We start from the raw sequence: 22089 nt of genomic DNA, 5'->3' as shown, positions 1-22089 counted from the left end.
GGATAAGCCCTTCGAGCTTTGCCACTGAGCAACCCCCAATTTAACCATAGCATAATCACGGAACAATTTGTAATGAGCAATTAACCTATACATTATGCCTTGGGACTGTGGGAGGAAACCAGAGCACCTGGGGAAAAATCCATTCATTCTGGCGGGAGGATGTACAGACTCCTTACAGATGGTGCCGGACTTGAACTCTGAGCTGCAACACCCTAAGCTGTAATACCATCATGCTAACTGCTATGCTACTGTGACATGAATAACATGAATGAAATTCTATGAAAAGGATTGGTAGCCTTCACTAAAACTACAGCTGGGTAGTTGTTCACTTCCTGTTCCTCCAGCGGGCTTATTTACCTGACAGGGCACTGAATACCTGTGCAAACCAGCTGGCTGGAGTGTGCAAGGACACCTTCAACCTCTCCAAGCTGAAGACAAATCATATTGATGCCCAAGAAGAGCAGGATGGGCTGGCTCAACAAGCTGTTTCCATAGCAGCAACCTCTTGTGCCCAGCTTAACTCGATATCGTCAGTCTGCAAATACCGGCTGCTAATCAAGGATAAAAGCTCAACACCAAGGGCAGGTCTACCAAAATTACTCCGATCCTACTTAAAATCTACTAACTCAAAAATAGGGCATTATTCTACTGACTCATTATTAGACATAGTTACTACGAGATGCAAAGTTTACATCTTCTCAGTTAAGCTTTGCAACTATATCAGATATGACTTTCATACAATAATTGTCTAACCAAACATTTGATATTCTATACCAAAAAAAAGCTTGCAACTTCCAGTAATACACAAGTTTATTAGTTTCACAGATGGTTTATGTTGATAGATATCAAAATCTGTATAGAAAAAAGTCAATTATAGTATTCTTTTATCCTCATTTTATTTAAGTACAAGTTTCTGAATGCCCTGCCAAAGCTGTGTTGTAAATACAGTTACAAAGCACAAAACAGACAATAGATTAATGTTCCATTGGTTCTTCTGGTTTTTCAGATGAAGGGGCATCATCAGATGGGGCTGCCTGTAAGACATTTTTCTGATATTAGTAAAGTAGAAAAAGTCTACACTTCAACTAAAACTTACAAACTTGAATTTATATCCTCAATCAGTAGAAAATATTTACAGTCATAATTCTTTATCAAGTATTTCAAAAGCTTTTTATAGTACTTAAAATTTATATTGAATCAGTAACAATAAAATTCACCACTACATATTAAAGTAAAAATAATCACTTTGGGATCAAATCAGTTACATAATCAACACATCAGAGATTTGAAGAGTCAATAATTTGTTCAAATATTTAAAAAACCAAAAATGTTTGAGCTGATAAAGTATGACACAATGCTGCTGATTGGTCAGGCAGGCTGCTTCACTGATAGGACCAAAGGTTCTTTTAAGAAAATTTTTGAGACAATTTTAAGAAAATTGTGTAAACTTAAGTCAGGAAAGAATAGTCTCAGTTGCTTAACAAACTTTCAGTGGTGATATGCAGTGCAATTTTCTCTGCAAAATATTTATTATCTAAACCTCTAATCAAGAGTCTCTGGTGTATCATCTTAATAAAGAGGACCTTTTGATTTAAAAATATACAGAAATTGCAAATAGTCTAATACATTTTTGGCTTGCAGTTTGTGACATAGAGGTATGCTTGTGCAAACATCTGACACTGATTGGCCATAGACAGTCCTTCCAGGCGAGGCGACACTTCACCTGTGAATCTGTTGGGGTTATATACTGTGTCTGGTACTCCCGGTGTGGCCTCCTGTATATTGCTGAGACCCGACATAGATTGGGAGACCGCTTTGTCGAGCACTTATGCTCCTTCTGCCAGAAGAAGCGGAATCTTCCAGTGGCCATCCATTATAATTCCACTTTCCATTCCGATATGTCTATCCATGGCCTCCTCTACTGTCGTGATGAGGCCATGCTTAGGTTGGAGGAACAACACCTTATATTCCGTCTGGGTAGCCTCCAACCTGATGGCATGAAAATTGATTTCTCTAACTTCTGGTAATGCACCCCCCCCCCCCCCAACTCTCCTTCACCATTTCTCCAACCCCTTTTCCCTTTCTCACCTGCCCATCATCTCCCTCTGGTGCTCTTCCCCCCCCCCCCCCCCCCTTTCTTCCATGGCCTTCTGTCTCTCTCACCAATCAACTTCCCAGCTCCTTACTTCATCCCTCCCCCTTCAGGTTTCACCTATCACCTTGTGTTTCTCTCTCCCCTCTCCTACTTTTAAAATCTACTCCTCAGCTTTTTTTCCTCCAGTCCTACCGAAGAGTCTCGGCCCAAAATGCTGACTGTACTCTTCCATAGCCTGCTGAGTTCCTTCAGCATTTTGTGTGTGTTGCTTGGATTTCCAGCATCTATAGATTTTCTCTTGTTTCAGAGCAGTTTACAGTATGCTTACAATTACATTTGGAGTGTGCAGCGATACCAATACTTTCTGTGCATACCTTTCTCTGAGGCCTTTCTTCTAAGCCTTCCAAAAATGGTGCGACATCTTCATCATCGTAAATAGTGAAATCAATGTCTTTACCCACAATTCCAATTGAGACATTCTGAAGGAAAGTACATTTTCAAATTCAGGCAATGCTGCATGAGCTTAACATTATTCAAACTCCAAGACTAAATTAAAATTTCAGAATTTTACAACTCAATTGAGAATTAATAGATTAGTACTTACAACTATTTTATGTTTTAGTATAAAATCAGTCCTTAGCTATAGCTTATGTGTAGTAAATTATATTTAATGTTCAATTTAAAAAAAACAAAAATATTTAATTATACTATTGGCAAAACTAATACCTTTGTAGCAAGATTCTGATCAGCAGGGAGTGTTTCCCTCAAGGCTTGAAGACCATGTTTAACCAAATCATTTAAGTCACCTTGTGAGTACGTGGAAGAAGAATAAAAACAATAATGAATAAAACAGTGAATAAAATCAGTGACGAATAAACAGAATAACAGAGAAAAAAAAACAACAAATTTTTCACACTTACAGTCCTGGAATTCTTCCATTTTTCGCTCAAGGTAAGTTCGAGCAGATTGTGAACGAGCACCAATTGACATAGCCTTACAGTCAAAGTAATTAGCAGATGGACATGTTTGGAATATGTGAGGGCCCATGTCCTTAAAATAAAAAATGAAGGTTGGTTTAATCAGACAAGCTAAAGCAGAAAGTAGCTCCCAGTGCACTATGAAAGCTTAAGTTGTTATAATTTTATTTTATTTATATTTAGAGAAAGCATAGTGTAACATATCCTTCTGCTCAATGAACCTGCACCACCCAATTACACCCATGTGACCAATTAATCTACTAACGTGAGTGTCTTTGGAATGTGGGAGGAAACCCACATGATCACCAGGAGAGCATACAAACTCCTTACAGACAGCAGCAGAAATGAACCTGGGTTAATGAAGTTGTAATAGCGTTATGTTACACTACCATGCCACCCACACTTGAAAACACATTTAAATATTCAAGTTCCTTTTCATCACATAGTCAGTGACAACATTAAGGCCCACATGCATTGAAATCAATCATCTTGCTCTCAGTATATAATTACTCTGCTTTAATTAGGTTAAAGTTAGAGCAATGATTGTAACTTACATCATAACCAGCGATAAGCAATCCCACACCATATGGTCGCCTTCCGTACCGCTGTGTAGGAATTTGAGTTTCCAAAAGGTTAAAGAATTGTTCAATGAATTCCACATCAACCCAACAGTTCCTAGTAATATTTATTTGAAATTCAACTGCACTTACCAACTACCAATGTAACAAAGAAAAGGAATATTAAAACATAATGTTACTTTTCACTTGGAGAGGACTAGAATATAAAAGAAAGGATGTAATGTTGAGGGTTTATAAAGCACTGGTGAGGCCTCACTTGGAGTATTGTGAGAAGTTTTGGGCGTCTTATCTAATAAAGGATGTGCTGACATTGGAGAGGGTTCAAAGGAGATTCACAAAAATAATAGCAGGATTGACAGTCTTGTCATATGAAGAGTGTTTGATGGCTCTGGGCCTCTACTCACTGGAATTCAGAAGAATGAGGGGTGGCCTTATTAAAACCTATCGAATTCTGAATGGCTTCGTTAGGATGTGGAGATGTTTCCTATGGTGAGGGTATGCAAGACCAGAGGACACAGCTTCAGGATACAGGGACACCCTTTTAGAATGGAGATGAGGAGAAATTTCTTTAGACAGAAAGTGGTGAATCTGTGGAATTCCTTGCCACAGGTAGCTGTGGAGTCCAAGTCATTGGCTATATTTAAGGCAGAGATTGATAGATTCTTGATTAGTCAGGGCATGAAGGGATACAGGGAGAAGGCAGGAGGTTGGAGCTTAGAGGGAAAATGGATCAGCCATGATGAAACAGTGGAGCAGACCTGATGGGCTAAATGTCCAAATTCTGCTCCTATATCTTAGGGTCTTATAAAACCAAATGTTTCAGTCCATTTATATCTAAAGGATACTGCTTCCAATCAGGCCCACAAGACGTGATACTGGCAGCGGTCTGTCAAACACAAACCTTGAATCCAAACATTCCTGACGCATGAAATTGCTGCAGCAAAAGGATACAAACATTATAAATTACAAGCATGGACCATTAAGTAAAGATATAAAGCATTATTAAATCAGTAATTTGTGATTGCTTTAAAGACAGATAGAGCAACTATTGTTTACCCCCGTCTTCCATTTTCACTCTACCCTAACCAACCTCCACTTTCTCCTTCCTGCCTGAAGCAAAAGTTGGCAAAGGATTTTGAGAAGAGCAATCAATCAACAATAAAACTGAAAAACTTCTATAAGCATAACATGTTAGGAGACAAAGGATAAAAAGAAATGCAAACTAGGTCATAGTTCAAAATGAATCATGTGAAAAGAACTGCTTATATCAATTAAACAGCTTATTACCCCTTGTCTCCATGTTCCCAATTTTCCTAGAATATTAACATATTTCACTTTTCTAACGCTGATTGACATTGGCACATCAAAAATTACCAACAGGTAACTTAACAAAAGAAAAATACTACATGAACGAAGTGCTGATAATTAAACCCTAGATAGCAATGTTAACACAATATTTTTATGACAAGTTATGTGCCATGTAACACTGTTAGGCCAAAGCACGGCCATTTATAGTCCACAATTTAATAGTAAGTTCTGAAGGAGGGTTTTCCATTTGAAATGTTATTCATTTCTCTCTACAAATGCTGCCTGCCAGTGTTTCCAGCATTTTGATGTATTTTTTTAAAATTATATAAAGTTGCAAGAAAAAGTTTGTGAACCCTTTGCAATTACTTTTTCTGTGTTAATTACTCTTAAAATGTGGTCTGATCTTCATCTATGTCACAGTAATAGACAAACACTATCTGCCTAAACTAATAACGCAAACAATTGTACCTCTCATTAATAACGTGGTGACCCACTTTCTGCGCAGGCTAACCAGCTCACAAATAGCCAGCATGCGGGGGAAGACTTTGGTAATGCACCTCTGATGTCATTTCCGCCCGGAGAGGGCGGGCGCTAGGGATAAGCGCCATGAAGTTTGAATAAATTAGTCTCGAAACGGCTTACCGACTGCGTGTCATTATTTCAGCGCTGTGTAGCACATCGCTACGTTGGTGACCCCGACGGTCCAAACGGGATTTGGACCAAAGATGACCGACTCTTCATCTGTTCACGCAGTTTCGCTAAAACTGCCGACTTTCTGGACGCTGCGACCACGCGTGTGGTTTAGCCAAGCAGAAGCCCAGTTCCACATTCGGCAGATATCTTCTGATTCCACACGTTACTACCACGTGGTGAGCGCCCTTGACCAGGAGACGGCCACCCAGGTTGCGGATTTCATACAGTCACCCCCGGAAGAAGGCAAATATGAAGCATTCAAAGCGCTGCTCATTGGGACTTTTGGCCTCTCACAGTGTGAGCGAGGTGCCCGCCTGCTTCACCTGGACAGTTTGGGAGACAGACTGCCGTCAGCATTGATGAACGAGATGCTGTCCCTGGCTGACGGACACAAGCCCTGCCTCATGTTCGAGCAAGCGTTCCTAGAGCGGCTGCCTGAGGACATACATCTGCTGCTGGCCGACACCGATTTCAGCGACCCCCGGAAGGTGGCGGCCTGGGCAGACGTGCTGTGGAAAGCCAAGAGGGAGAGTGTGGCGTCCGTCGGTCAAATTACCAGGCCACGCGCCCAACAGCAGACCAGACCAGGCCCGGCAGGGGGGCGCACACAACATAGAGGCAGGAGTGAGGAGGCCAGTGAACAGTGGTGTTTCTACCACCAGCGGTGGGGCACAAAATCCCGCTGTTGTCACCCGCCCTGCAAGGGCCAGGGCCAGGGCCAGCTGCCGCTAATGACTATAGTGGCTGGCCACCAGGACAGCCTCTTGTACGTCTGGGACAAACAGTCGGGACGCCGCTTCTTGGTCGACACCGGAGCGGAGATCAGTGTCTTGCCCCCGACGGGGTACGACACCCGCAACAGGAAGCCAGGACCCACCCTGAGGGCTGCAAACGGCAGCACGATACGGACCTACGGCACCCGCACAGTGCAGCTGCAGTTCGGCGCCAGCCCGTTCACGTGGGACTTCACACTGGCCGCCGTGGCCCAACCACTCCTAGGGGCAGACTTCTTGCGAGCTCACAGCCTGCTGGTCGACTTGCAAGGGAAAAGACTGGTAGGTGCCGAGACTTTCCAGACGTTCTCCCTGGGTGAAGCCAAGTTGCCGGCCCCACACCTGGACTCCATCACACTGTCGGACAACGAGTTCACCAGAATCCTCCTGGTGGACTTTCCATCGATTCTGGCTCCGCAGTTCATGGCAGCCATGCCCAGACACGGGGTACGGCACCACATTCCGACCCAGGGACCACCCCTCCACGCCCGCACACGAAGGCTCCCCCCGGAAAAGCTCCGCCTGGCGAAGGAGGAGTTCAAGAGGATGGAGGAATTGGGGATCGTACGAAGGTCCGACAGCCAATGGGCCTCCCTCCCTGCACATGGTGCCCAAAGCAGCCAGGGGTTGAAGACCATGCGGCGACTACCGCAGTCTGAACGAGGCTACCACTCCAGACCGCTACCCCGTGCCGCACATACAGGACTTTGCAGCAAACCTGCACGGGGCAAGAATCTTTTCCAAAGTAGACCTCGTCCGGGGATACCATCAAATCCCGGTGCACCCTGAAGACATCCTCAAAACAGCACTCATCACCCCGTTCGGCCTGTTCGAGTTCCTCCGAATGTCGTTTGGCCTGAAGAATGCCGCACAGACGATCCAGCGGCTAACGGACGTGGTGGGACGCGACCTGGACTTTGCGTTCATCTACTTGGACGACATCCTTATAGCCAGCAGTTGTCGGCATGAGCATCTGTCCCACCTCCGCCAGCTCTACTCCCGCCTGAGTGATTTCGGCCTCACGATCAACCTGGCCAAATGCCAGTTCGGTCTCAATACCATCAACTTCCTGGGCCACAGGATTACCAAAGACGGGGCAATACCTCTGCCTGCCAAGGTAGACGCGATCCGCCACTTTGCCCGGCCCAACACAGTCAAAGACCTGCAGGAGTTCGTAGGTATGGTGAACTTCTACCACTGTTTCCTCCCCTCAGCAGCCTGTATCATGCGCCCTTTGTACACCCTGATATCGGGTAAAAGCAAGGACATTACTTGGGACGAGGAGGCCGTGGCCGCTTTCGTTAAAGCCAAGGAAGCCTTGGCAGATGCCGCGATGCTGGTGCACCCCAGAACAGACGTTCTGACCGCCCTCACAGTGGACGCATCCGACACAGCAGTCGGTGGGGTGCTGGAGCAGCTCATCGAGGGGCGCTGGCAACCCCTGGCGTTCTTCAGCAAGCACCTACGACCACCCGAACTCAAGTACAGTGCTTTCGACCGGGAGCTGTTGGCACTGTATCTGGCAATCTGGCATTTTAGGTACTTCTTAGAAGGCAGGCCGTTCACCGCGTTCACGGACCACAAACCATTGACCTTCACGTTCACGAAGGTGTCCGATCCCTGGTCAGCTCGCCAGCAGCGACATCTGTCCTACATCTCTGAGTACACGACGGACATCCAGCCTGTCTCGGGAAAGGACAACGTCGTGGCGGATGCACTCTCCAGATCAGCTGTCCAGGCCCTATCCCTGGGGGTGGACTATGCAGCACTGGTGGAGGCCCAGCAGGCAGACGATGAGATGCCCAGCTACAGGACCGCAGTCTCGGGTTTGCAGCTGCAGGACTTTCTCGTAGGCCCAGGTGAGAAGACCCTCCTGTGCGACGTGGCTACCAGCCAACCTCGCCCCATCGTCCCGGCAGCCTGGAGGCGGCGAGTTTTCGACTCCATACACGGTTTGGCGCACCTATCTATCAGGACAACCGTCCCGCTGGTCTCCAGCAAGTTCGCGTGGCATGGACTTTGCAAGCAGGTCAGTGAATGGGCCAGAATGTGCGCGCAGTGCCAAACAGCCAAGGTGCAGCGGCACACTAAAGCCCCGCCGCAGCAGTTCGAACCCACCCACCGGAAGTTCGACCACATTCATGTGGATATCGTGGGCCCCCTAACAGTGTCCCGAGGAGCGCGGTACCTCCTAACTATGGTAGACCAGTTCACGAGGTGGCCAGAGGCAGTCCCGCTCACCGACACATCTGCCGATTCCTGCGCCTGAGCACTGATCGCAACCTGGGTAGCACACTTCGGGGTACCAGCCCACATTACCTCCGACAGAGGCGCCCAGTTCACCTCCAGCATATGGTAGGCTGTGGCCAACCTGTTGGGAACACAGCTACACCACACAACTGCCTACCACCCACAGTCGAACGGACTGGTGGAACGCTTCGGCTCTCATGGCCCGCCTGAGAGGACCTAACTGGATGGACGAGCTTCCCTGGGTCCTGCTTGGAATTCATACAGCGCCCAAAGAGGATCTGCACGCCTCGTCGGCCGAGTTGGTGTACGGCACGCCCCTGGCCGTCCCAGGAGAGTTCATACCAGCCCCAAGGGGGCAAGAGGAAGAACCCGCAGCAGTCCTGGACAGGCTACGCGAAAGGCTCGGCACCCTGGCCCCTGTACCAACTTCACAGCACGGACGGACCCCGACCCATGTACCCACAGACCTGCAGAACTGTAAGTTCGTGTTTGTACGAAGGGGCGGACACCGGGCACTGCTACAGCGGCCGTACGAGGGGCCATTCAAGGTGATCAACAACAACAAGTCCACATACGCTCTGGACAATGGGGGGAGAGAGGAGGTTTTCACGGTGGACCGAATCAAACCAGCCCATGTGGACTTGGCGCAGCCAGTCGAGGTTCAGGCACCGCGGCGCAGAGGCAAACCTCCCAAACAGAGGCTGATCCAGACTGTGGACATTGGGGGGTGTATTGCCGGTTCTGGGGGGGGGGGGGGGGGGTTAAGTGGCGACCCACTTTCTGCGCAGGCGAACCGGCTCACAAATAGCCAGCGCACGGGGGGAGACCTTGGTAATACACCTCTGATGTCATTTCCGCCCGGAGAGGGCGGGCACTAGGGATTAAATGCCAGCGCCATGAAGTTTGAATAAACTAGTCTCGAAACGGCTTACCGACTGCATGTCATTATTTCAGCGCTGTGTGTAGCACATCGCTACAGTACACCAGTTAAACATTCACAGTCTAGGTTCAAAAAAGTATGTGAACCTCTGGGGTAGTGCCCTCTACAAAAGTTATTGGAAGTCAGATATTCCAATCAATGAAATGAGTTTAGAGGTGTGGGTTGTAGAAGTGCCCTGCTCTATAAAAAGACTTGCAAATTCAGGTCATTATTGGTGCCTGCTCTTCTCAAGAAAAATCTGTTCATGTGCACCATACCTCAATCAAAACAACTTTCAGAGGACCTTGGAAGAATTGTAGAGATGCATAAAACTGGAAAAGGCTACTATAGCATTTCTAAAGACTTGAATGTTCATTAGTCCACAGTAAGAGAAACTGTCTACAAATGGAGGAAATTCAGTAGTTACTACTCTCCCTAGGAGTGGGCATCCTGCAATGATCACACCAAGAGCATAATGTGCAATGTTGAACGAGGTGAAAAAGAACCCAAGGGTACCAGCAAAAGACCTGCAGAAATCTCTAGAACTTGCTAAAATCCCTATTCATGTGTCCATTATAAGAAAAGTACTGAACAAGAATGGTATTCATGGAAGGACACCATGTAGGAAACCACTGTTCTCCAAAAACATTGCTGCACGTCTCAAGTTTGCAAAAGACCACCTGGATGCTCCACAAAGCTTCTGGGGACAATGTACTGTGAAACAGATGAGACAAAATTGAACTTTCTGGCAGAAATGCACACCGCTGTTTGGAGGAAAAAGGGCACTGCATACCAACACCAAAACCTCATTTTATCTCATCGTGGAAGGAGCATCATAGTTTCAGGCTGCTTTGCTGCCTCAGGGCCTGGACAGCTTGCAATCGTTAAGAGAACAATGAATTCAAAATTGTACCAAGATACTTTACAGGACAATGTCAGGGCAGCGCATCTTCACCTGAAGCTTAATAGAATTTGGATGATACAACAAGACAATGATCCAAAAGACAAGAGTACATCAACAACAGAATGGATTAAAGAGAAGAAAATTTGTGTTTTGGAATGGCCAAGTCAGAGTCAAGACCTTAACCAAACTGAGATGATGTGGCATGACCTGAAGAGAGCTGTTCATGCAAGGTATCCCAGAAATATTGAACTGAAACATTTTTGTATAGAAGAATAGTCTAAAATTCCTCCTTGCCATTGTGCAAGTCTGATCAGCAGCTACAGGAAACATTTGGTGAAGGTTATTGCCGCTAAAAGATGTTCTACCAGTTATTAAATACAAGGGTTCACATAATTTTTCAGTCTGGACTGTGAATGATAAAAACAATGCATTCAATAAAGATATGAAAAGTACATTTGTTTGTGTGTTACTAGTTTAGGCACATTGAGTTTATCTATCATTGTTTTTTGAATAATTAATGCAGAAAACCAGATAATTGCAAAATGTTTACAAACATTTTTTGCAACTGTATTTTTCCATAGAAGTTGACTTAATTGCTCTGTGCCTCGTTTCAGGATGAAAGACAATTATTACAGAATTGTAATCAATATTGTATATTTTAATATCATGACAAAACAATGATTGCAACTCAATAAATTATGGACAGATTGACCTAATGTTCAAATACTTACCATAGCAGTCGAGCATCAGCTGTGAGACCAGCAATGGAGATGCCAATATGACTGTCAACATGGAGTACTTTTTTTTGGTGAGCAGCCAATTCTGATTGAGCTCGCTGTAAAACAAATGGTTCAAAAGGTGACTACAATGAAAAATTAGCAGTATAAGGAATTATAAACAAAGAGGTTAACAAAAGGGAAAAAATGGTGGAGAAATTTAACAAGTTGTGATGTTTATTAAAAAATGAAGTAAAAGTTACAGATACAAATATATCCTTAATCTTACAAATCCCAGTTTCCTTAAAACTTGAAAAGGTGACTTGCCCAAATAAAGAATCCTGAGGAAGATTTGAGTTCTTGCCCTGAAATCCCACTGATTTCTATTTCTTAAAGATGGTCACTCAAATTGTTGGTGCTTTTAAGTACACATAGGAATCCAACACAGATGATAATGATGATCATTTTAATGTAAGTAACTGACCACGCAACATCTTCCGTTGGACTATGCTGCAATTGCTGTTTCACAGACTAATCAAAAGTCTAAATTTGGATTCTTAAATCTCTGCAATGGTTTGATTTGTTTTACTTGTTTCAATCTCTAAGACGAAGATTGGTAAACTGTTCATCAGATCTTCAGTTTGAATTTCTCTATAAAGACCCCTGTTGGAAAAGTATCCAGGTGGAAAGATTCCCTTTTGGCTCACTCATTAAGCACCAACATTTGGATCAGGAGTGCCTGATAAACTGAATTGTAAACCATCAAAAGAAAAGAGGGATAAATATGAAAGAGGCAACTGAAGGAAAAAAAAACATTTTAGATTAAGTGATACGTACTAACAAAGGTTTACAATAGGCATCCGTTAGTGTTGATGCATGACCTAGTTGATAAGGCAACGGTCTAGTGATCTGAAGGTCACTGGTTCAAGCCTCAGGTTTAGAATAAATTTGTTTTATTTAAACACAATGTAACTCGATTATGTTCGTCATTTTAGAATTATGTAACTATTTTGAGTAAAGCAGGCCCTATCCAAAAAGCACAGCGCTTTAAAGTAGGACTTGAAATTATGAGGTGGTCTTGTATATCAGAAACACTGCTACGGACTTGTTGGTCTAACTGGTGTATTTTAATGCTCTAAATGTGTAAGATTAACAATGATTGTTTTTTCTATTTTAGTTAGCCTTTATTCAACAATCCAAAATAATTACCACCTTAGATGCAAAACCATTTTGTCACCTTTGATTTTTGGAAGTTTATTTACATTTATTCAAGTTGCTTGAAACAGAATGAACCTCTTTCTGAAGCAAACAATTAGCACAGAGAAACAGTAAGGTTACTCAATATTGTTATATGTCCACATTTTTACCTTTAAAGCTACTAGAACCGCATGTGTTTTTGATTTGAGCCCCACAGTTGCTGAACCTTGTTTCACTGCCTCCATGGCATATTCAATCTGATGTATACGCCCCTAAGAAGCAAAACAGTATTCAACAAAATTAGCTTAAATTACAAATTTACACCAGTATTGATTCACACTATTTCAAAATAATCTTATTTCCAGAAACAGTGAACAACCATTCAAATCCATTCAAGTTTCAAACAACTCCACATTAAAAAAGGCTCCAATTTGGGTCTTTCTCATCAGAAATTACATCTTCTGGCATCCAATCCTTACTCATAATTCATCTCCAGATTAATTTTGTTATTCATATTATCCTTATTTGACTATTTCTCATCTGGAAATTTGGTAACTCCTTACCTGGTGGCAGTTTGCTCTTGCTGTTGCATTCAATCAAATTGATGCTGCATAGCTTACCAAGTGTGCCCATAGACTTATACTAGGCCAAGTCACATTTTTAATTTATATGGCCTTATGCAACATCATCCAAATGCATGACACCCATCGATGACACCTACTCTAGGCTCAATCTCACAATGTTGCCAAGCTCCACATCTGCACTTGTGGATGAGCCGCAATTTCCCACAATGAAATGATGGGAACATGGTGAGTGGAGAACTGGATGCTGGTTAAAAACATTGTGGCCTGTATCCTAATCCACAACAAGACCCATTGCTTCTTTGCTTGTGAACCAATACTGACCTCTGGATCATCAATACCCACATCATTCAATCCCAGTGGTTCTGTGCCTTCACCTATCTACACTTCACCATCAGGGTGATACATCACTTCAAACCCACTTAATGTCCCTTAAAAGCAATCAGGGATGGACAACATCATGCCGCGTAACCACAACATCCACATCACAGAAACCAAAAATAATGTTTCAAGAAAATAGTTGAAGCACACATTACAAAAAGGAATGATTAGTTGAAGAGAAGTGAGCATGGGGCAAAAACAAAATGCCAAAAAACTACTGGACCAAGTAGACGATTTGTGTGCTGTAGGTTCAGTGTAATTATTTACATCTAATTTGAACATTATAGAAATTCTGAATTAATATTTCTATGTTAAAATAATTACTGACTTACACATCTGAATATAAAAAAGATCTGATCCAATTTGCCTAAATTGTAGTCTTATTTTATATTATTAACTGCATGCAATTATTTAACCTTCATTAACAAGCCACAAATATTCAGTGAAGATGTCATCCAGTATCATTCATCATGCATTTTTTTTTGAAGAGGCAAGTCTTTGGATTTTCTCTTTAAATTCAGTGAGCAGGAGCTGGAACTTTGAACTTGAGGCAGGAGTTTTTAAAAGAGGCAGTTCTCTGTTTATGGTCTACATCAGTACCAATCTCATAAGGAGGAAGGATGACAAGGTAATGCAAAGGGAGTTGAATGCTAATTTAGAGGACAGGTCCTCCAGGGTGGTGATCTCAGGATTGCTACATATACGAAGTGCTTGTGAGACAAGAAATGAGGAAGTAGTGCAAGGAGCCAAAGAGATGGTTCAGGAGGGAAGGCTGCAGTTTTTTTTTACTTCATTGGGCTCTTTTCCAAGTAGGAACTGTACAAATGGGATAGTTTGCACCTGAACTGGAGTGGGACCAAAATCCTTGCAGGAAAGTTTGTTTGTGCTCAGAGAACTTAAGAGTTGCAGTAGGGTGGGAACCAGAATGGAAGGGCAGCAATGAAGTGGCTGTGGTTAAAGTACATGTTAAGCTTATGATTAAAAACAAAAATCAAATGGTTGATGACCATAATGGGACTAATGCTCTGAGATGGCTTTTTTAAAGCAAGGGCCATTGTAGGTAAGGCAGGTGAACATAGAACATGGATATTCATTTAGAATTAAGAGGTAGTAGCCATTAGGTTGTATGTGGGGCAAAACTGGCAAATCAATCTTCCGAGATTCCAATGTTTAGACATGGCAGAAGGTGGGGTATTAAAAGGGGAGGGGTGGCATTACTCATCAAGGAAAATATCATGACAGTGCTTAGAAGACATAGTGGAGGGCTTGTCTACTAAGGCAAATGGGAGGAACTGAGAAATAAAATCTAATGACCACATAAATGTAGATATTATAAACCTGCCATAATCAGTGGCATTTAGAGCAGCAAATTTATAGAGATTATTCAAGACTGTTTAATATAATTTCCAGTACACAAGTGTAGAGGACAAAATAATTGTTACTCCTGATCCAATGCAGCACAAAAAACACAATAAGATAAAGAACATAACAAAAACAATAAATATAAATACACTTTATATACGGTCACATACTGATTCTACACTCGTGAAGTAATGCTAGGCACAAGAGTGTATGTACAGAAGGTGACTCTCAGGAAATGATAATGTAGTGGTGGTGCGGGTGTGGAGGTGATGATAATCCTTACTGCTTGGGGAAAGAAATGTTTGCATCTGGTGGGCCTGGATTGAATCCTCCTTGATGGGAGAGGGATAAACAGACCGTGAGCAGGGCGTGTGGGATCATGACATAACTGACTCTTTTCTGGCATCTCTTTGTATATATTTCCTTGACGATGGGTAGGTTGGTGCTGGTGATGTGTTGGGCAGTTTTGACTACCCATTTTAGAGCTTTCCAGTCCACCACGGTGCAGTTTCAGTACCAACAGTCTCTACTCTGCATCTGTAGAAGTACATGCATATAGATGTGCATTGTCCAGCTCTATTCAGCCTCCTCAGAAAGTAGAGCGTTTTTGACTATGTAGAATATGATCTGGGACCTTGACAGGTCGTGCAAGATGTGCACTCCCAAGAATTGGAAACTGTTCACAGTTCCCACTGTTGTGTCACTGACAAAAAGGTGTGAGTTCTCCTGAAGTCAATTGCAAGAAAAATAAGTTTGACAGTAGGTGATTTTTAACATTCCGCAAAGGACTGGATGGGATAGTTTGTAAAATGTATTCAGGGAAGTTTCCCGAATCAGTATACAGAGATCCTAACTAGAAAAAGTGTGACACACACAAAATGTTGGTGGAATGCAGCAGGCCAAGCAGCATCTATAGGGAGAAGCGCTGTCGATGTTTTGGGCCGAGACCCTTCCTTCATCAGGACTAACTGAAAGGAAAGATAGTAAGAGATTAGAAAGTAGGAGGGGGAGGGGAAATGCAAAATGATAGGAGAAGACCGGACGGGGTGAGAGCCAGAAAGGTGATTGGCAAAAGGGATACAGAGCTAGAGAAGGGAAAGGATCATGAGACGGGAGGCCTAGGGAGAAAGAGAGGAGGAGGGGAGCACCAGAGGGAGATGGAGAACAGGCAGAGTGATGGGCAGAGAGAAAGCAAAAAAAAGGGAGGGGGAAAAAAACTAAATATAACAGGGATGGGGTAAGAAGGGGAGGAGGGGCATTAACGGAAGTTAGAGAAGTCGATGTTCATGCCATCAGGTTGAAGGCTACCCAGCCGGTATATAAGGTGTTGTTCCTCCAACCTGAGTGTGGCTTCATCTTGACAGTAGAGGCCACGGATAGACATATCAGAATGGGAATGGGACGTGAAATGGGAGCCTTACCACCATTCAGGGCCCCAGACAGTCCTTCCAGGTGAGGCAACACTTCACCTGTGAGTCGGCTGGTATGGTATATTGCATCCGGTGCTCCCAGTGTGGCCTTTTATATATTGGTGAGACCCGAGGCAGACTGGGAGACTGTTTCGCTGAACACCTACGCTCTGTCTGCCAGAGAAAGCAGGATCTTCTAGTGGCCACACATTTTAATTCCACGTTCCATTCCCATTCTGATATGTCTATCCATGGCCTCCTCTACTGTCAAGATGAAGCCGCACTCAGGTTGGAGGAACAACACCTTAAATACCGGCTGGGTAGCCTCCAACCTGATGGCATGAACATTGACTTTAATGCCCCTCCTCCCCTTCTTACCCCATCCCTGTTATATTTAGTTTTTTTCCCCCTCCTTTTTTTTCTTTCTCTCTCTGCCCATCACTCTGCCTGTTCTCCATCTCCCTCTGGTGCTCCCCTCCCCCTTTCTTTCTCCCTAGGCTTCCCGTCTCATAATCCTTTCCCTTCTCTAGCTCTGTATCCCTTTTGCCAATCACCTTTCCAGCTCTCAGCTTCACCCCACCCCGTCCGGTCTTCTCCTATCATTTCGCATTTTCCCCTCCCCCTCCTACTTTCAAATCTCTTACTATCTTTCCTTTCAGTTAGTCCTGACAAAGGGTCTCGGCCCGAAACGTCGACAGCGCTTCTCCCTATAGATGCTGCCTGGCCCACACATTTTGTGTGTGTTGCTTGAATTTCCAGCATCTGCAGATTTCCTCATGTTTGCCTAGAAAAAGTGTGATACTGTATTTTTAATCAGGGAGCAGTACAGAGCAAGTGACAGAGAATATGTAGGGGAACACTGGACCTAGTGACCATAATTCCCTTACATTCAAGGTAATTATGAAGAATGATAGGACTGGTCCTTGGGTTGATATTCTAAATTGGAGTAAGACCAATTTTGAATCCATCAGAAGATCTGGAAAGTGTGCATTGGGATAGGTTGTTTCTGGCAATGGGATGCTTGCTAAGTGGAAGGCTTTCAAAAGAGAAATATCTAAAATACAAAATTTCTACATTTGTGTTACAGCAAGGAACAAATAAAGTGCTTGAGGAGTATAAGAATCCAAGAGAACACTTAAGAGAGAAATCAAGGCCTACATAAGGTATGAGATTGCTCTGGCAGACAAGGTGAAGGAGAATCTCATGGGCTTCCACATATTTATTAAGAGCTGAAGGATAGCAAGGGAAAAATTGGTCCACTTGAAGATCAGTGTTGTCACCTGTGCATGGACATGAGAGATGGGGAAGATCTTAAATGGATTTCTTGCATCTGTATGTATTCAGGAGATCCACCCAGTCTACAGAACTGAGGCAAAACAGTAGTAAGGTCATGAACCATATCTGGATTATAGAAGAACAGGTGCTTGGTGAATTGAAGCAAATTAGAATGGATAAATTCCAAGGCCCGATGCCCCTGTGCTCCCCCCGAACATCGAAGGAGTCTAGTGCAGAAATTACAGGACCCTGGTAGAGATATTTAAAATGGGTGAGGTGCTAGAGGACTGAAGGGCAGCTAATGTTGTTCAAGAAAAGCTTTAAGAATTAGTTAGGAAATGATAAGCCTGTAAGCTTGATGTCAATCATGAGTAAATTATTGGATAATATTATGAGACAGGATATTCAAGTATTTGATAGAGAGAGCTAGCTAGGATTGTCAACATGACGTTGTGCATGGTAGGTCATGTTTTCCAAGGAGATAACCAAGACGGTTGAAGGAATGGTGGTGTATGTTGTCTATATAGACTTTATGAGGCCTTTGACAGAGTGCAGCATGGGAAGCTGATTCAGAAGATCAGTTGCTTGGTATTCAGGGGATGAAATAGCCAAATGGATTCAACATTAGCTGAGTGGGAAAAGCCAGAGAGTGATTGGCGGTCTGTCTTTTTGAATGGAGGCCTGTGACTAATAGTGTGCTACAGAGATCAGTGCTGGGTCTGTTGTTTATCATATGTATTAATTATTTAGATGATAATGTTGTAAACTGGATAAGCAAATTTGCAGACAACACCAAGATTGGAGGTGTAGTGGACAATGAGGATAGCTATCAAAGCTTGCATGGTTATCTTGACCATCTGGACAAATATGGTCCTATAAATAGCAAGTGGAATTTAATGCAGACAAATAAGAGATGTTGCACAGAGGGAAGACAAACCAGGAAAACTTACAGAGTGAATGGGAGAGCTCTGAGGTAAACAGTAGAACAAAGGGACCTGGAAATACAGATTCTTAACGCCATGAAAGTGGTATCACATGTTGGTAAGGTTGTAAAGAGAGCTTTTGGCATATTGGCTTTCATAACCAGGGCATGAAGCACAGGAGCTGGGATGTCATGTTGAAGTTGTGTAAAATTTTGGTGAAGTCAAATTTGGCACATTGTGTAAAGTTCTGGTTACTCACCTACAGGAAAGATATCAATAAGCATGAAAGAGTACAGAGAAAAGTTACAAGGTGTTGCCAGGACTTGAGGAGCTGAGTAATAAAGGCTGAATAGGTTAGGTCTTTATTCCCTGGAGTGCATGAAAATGAGGAGAGATCTTCTAAAGCTATATAAAATTAGGTAGGTGAAAGCTTGCAAGCTTTTCCCCATGAGGTTGAATGAGATCTAGAGATCTTAAGTTTAGGGTGAAAGATAAAATATTCTAGAGGAAGCTTCTTCACTCACACAGAGGTGCGAGTGTACTAGAAGGGCTTGATTCTGTGCTGTAGTACTGACTTTATAACAAACTGAAGCAAGCTTACTCCATTATGATTTACTATGCAGAAATGCATCATTGCATCCATGTATGTAACAATCTGATTTCACTGTAAAACTGTAATGAAATAGAACATGGCCGTAAAGGCACATTTTCTTACCTGTGGACTCCAAACTGTGACATCATTATCATACTGATTACGGAACTGTAATAAATAGCAAAAGATTAGTATATTTTTACAATGACTAGAAGATTAACAGTAACTATTTTTGAATAATTATTTTGTATTTAAAGATAGTCTGCAGGCCATCACCAAATTTAATTAATATTCAAAGTTTTTTATTTACATTTGGCAATCATATTTTCATTCTAGTTCTTAATAGTTATCCATGGAATCTAATCTGAAAACTGAATGTAGCAGTTTCTGAACTTGCTTTAGCACAATGACAAAACAATGTTAATATGCATAAAACTATATAACATTTAATCAAAACATGTAGCCTTAAAGGAAGTGTATCATTTTGCACGTGAAAACTGAAAGGCAACCCAGTTTGGATTTGGAAAGTCTGCAGTATTGGTGCTAGGTTTGTATATTTTAATTAATGCAAGCAGAGCTCAAGTCTAATAGAACTTGAAAGCAAAGTGGTTAAAAAGTCCAGTAGATGACTGTACTTCATGCTCCTTCCTTCAGAGAAGCCTTAGCCACAAACCTACCCTAACTTAATAAATCTGAAGCAAAGCAAAATAGTCCTGAAGGAGGATAAAATAAAAATGTATGTGTGCACGCATAAATAAATAATTTAATTGGAGGATTATCTCTTATGACGACAACTTACAATATTTACTATTATTAAGGCACAAAAAGACATCAAATTCCAGTGGCCACGTTACAAAAATCACAGGCTGAATCTATTTAGTCCTTCAGGCCTTGACCATTTTATAATCATAATTGATTATCCACTTCAGTAGCTTGATCCCACCTTTGCTGCATATTAACTTTGCACATTAAAGGGATCAGTGGATGGTTTACCTTCTCCTAGAAATATATATTATTAATTTATCTTGTCAACAAGACTAAACAACAAAATTGATGTATGGCTTAAATTGACTATACTCAGCCACTAGTTAACTAAGAGAAAAACTGGAACTGATATAATTGAATTTTGAATAAGTGAAATGAGTATTAATTACTGCCAAATAACCAATCAGGCATTAAAAGATTACTTCTATAAACATGGATAGTGCAGTGCAGTCAAAAGATCAATCCAGGTTTCTCTTTCTATTTCAATCAAATCTGGTTCCATCTTTTGCAAATTAACAATGTTTTCTTTCCCAATTTGGAGTTGGCAAGAATTTTTAAATGTGATTTTAAATGCTGAGTGTCTTCAGGGTCCTGTACCTCCTCTTGGATGGTAGTAATGAAAAAAAGGAGCATGTTTTGGGTGACGGAGAGTCCTTATTGATGGATGCCGTCTGTTTTGAGACATGGCCTCAACTAAACCTATTTATTTATTTAGTCTATACTGCTCCTAGACCTGGACCCGGAATTAGAATGCCTCATCATTCCAACGTGCCTTGTTGAACACCATAGTGCTCCTTCTTAAAACTTTACTTCAAAAGTCAAATTCTTAGGTGAACTAATTATTGACCAAGATACAACTTCAATGACGAGCAAGTTTTTTTTATTTGCTTATACTAGACAATACGATCCATTGAATCAAAACGTTAAAAAATATATAAAGTTGAAACTCCACATGGAGTACAAGTTGACAGTCGCGTTGGTCTACTGAAAAAAAGGTTTATATTTTGAAAATTAATTCACTGGAGGTGAAACAGACATTTTAAATGTAAATTACATGAGCTCCATAAGGAAACGAAATATGAAAACATCTTGATTGGGGACGAGTTAGCTTTCATTTTCACATTATTCACACCGAGTATTTGTTAAGTATTTCACGGCATTGCAAAAAAAAACCCAAACCAGGCAGACTTTGTTCCACGTCCCGGGTTCCGAATATCAAACAGCCGGGACGCCAACTTTCAGCGAGTTTCCAAGAACTGGTGCCGATGCCTAGGCCGTCGCCCCGGGTCGGAGGGAGAGCTTTGCGCCCTGGCACCGGCTCCCAGCCGCGGCCTAAGGCAGCCGCTACAACATGACTCGGCACAAATCCGGCGCCAGAGCACAATGCAGACCAAACCGAGCGGCCAACACCACTCAGCCCGAGCGGTCATCGCGGACGGTACTGCGACCACGAACTCGATGTCCCCCATGACTTGCAGACAACACCAAAACCCACCGCCCGCTTCCTACCATTTTACCACCGCTCCGCCGTTGCCTTCCCGCATCAATCGGAAGAGCGATAGGCTCGTCGATTGATTAATTCCGCCTGGGCGCCAGCCAGGAAACTAAATAGAGACGAATAATCGAACGTCCCTGTTCGCTCTCTTTCTCGGGATCTTTGGACTGGAGGAGAACTTGGTTCACTCTGCTTCTGTGTTGGCAAATGAAGTCAATGTGGAATCGACAGATTCTGTCACAGGTTGTGCAAATGGCGCCTGAATGGGTGGGTCATTGTTTAGATGGTGGTGTATTCCTGACACTGGGTTTCTCCTGAGCTCCCAGTGCCATCTCTGTAAATCTCAGCGCAGTACATGCCCTTCGGCCCAGAATATTATGCTGATCTTTTAACTAACTCCAAGATCAATCTAACCCTCTCCTGCAACATAGCCCTCGTTTCCCTTTCATCTATGTGCCTATCAAAGAATCTATTAAAAATCCTTAATGTATCTGCCTCTACCACCACCCTTGGCAGTTCGCTCCATGCACTTACCACGCATTGTGTAAAATAAAATCCTGGTAAATTTCCTCCAAAGCTTCTACATTTTTCCAATAATCAGGCGACAGAACTAAACACAATAATTACGTGTGGTCTAACCAAAGTTTTATAGAGCTGCAGTATTCCCTGTGGCTCTTGAAATGACTCCCCCGACTAATAAAGGCCAACATACCATATACCTTTTTAACCACACTATCATCTTGTGTGGCAACTTTGAGGGATCTATATAGGTGGATTCTAAGGTCCCTCTGTTCCTTCTCACTGCTTTTAGTCATGCCATTAACATTGAACTTTGCCTTCATGGTTGACCTTATAACGTGTATGAATTCACACTAAACTGGATTGAACTCCCATTT

General features: G+C 42.9%; 1 protein-coding gene across 1 annotated transcript; it reads right to left on the bottom strand.

The window, feature by feature from the left end:
• Positions 1 to 792: 792 nt before the first annotated feature.
• On the bottom strand, positions 793 to 21344 carry psma1 (proteasome 20S subunit alpha 1). The gene is made up of 10 exons (XM_073049502.1): positions 21208 to 21344; positions 19057 to 19101; positions 12581 to 12682; positions 11229 to 11332; positions 4496 to 4584; positions 3627 to 3697; positions 3016 to 3145; positions 2822 to 2901; positions 2470 to 2574; positions 793 to 1034 (listed from the first exon to the last, which is right to left on the bottom strand). The coding sequence occupies exons 1-10, from the start codon at positions 21208 to 21210 to the stop codon at positions 975 to 977; spliced, it is 789 nt and encodes a 262-aa protein (XP_072905603.1). The 5' UTR covers positions 21211 to 21344; the 3' UTR covers positions 793 to 974.
• Positions 21345 to 22089: the final 745 nt, after the last annotated feature.

The sequence above is a fragment of the Hemitrygon akajei genome, chromosome 6 (genome assembly GCF_048418815.1).
Source record: "Hemitrygon akajei chromosome 6, sHemAka1.3, whole genome shotgun sequence".
In the NCBI taxonomy this organism is placed as follows: Eukaryota; Metazoa; Chordata; class Chondrichthyes; order Myliobatiformes; family Dasyatidae; genus Hemitrygon; species Hemitrygon akajei.
The sequence above is the reverse complement of the archived record's forward strand: the minus strand, read 5'-3'. Positions and strand labels throughout refer to the sequence as shown.

Excerpts from the sequence above, each read along its gene's own strand:
- psma1 (XM_073049502.1), bottom strand. Across the intron at positions 3,698-4,495 it reads TGTGGGCCTGATTGGAAGCA|AAACTCAAATTCCTACACAG; the intron begins GTATCCTTTAGA and ends TTAACCTTTTGG. Across the intron at positions 2,575-2,821 it reads ATCAGAATCTTGCTACAAAG|AATGTCTCAATTGGAATTGT; the intron begins GTATTAGTTTTG and ends ACTTTCCTTCAG.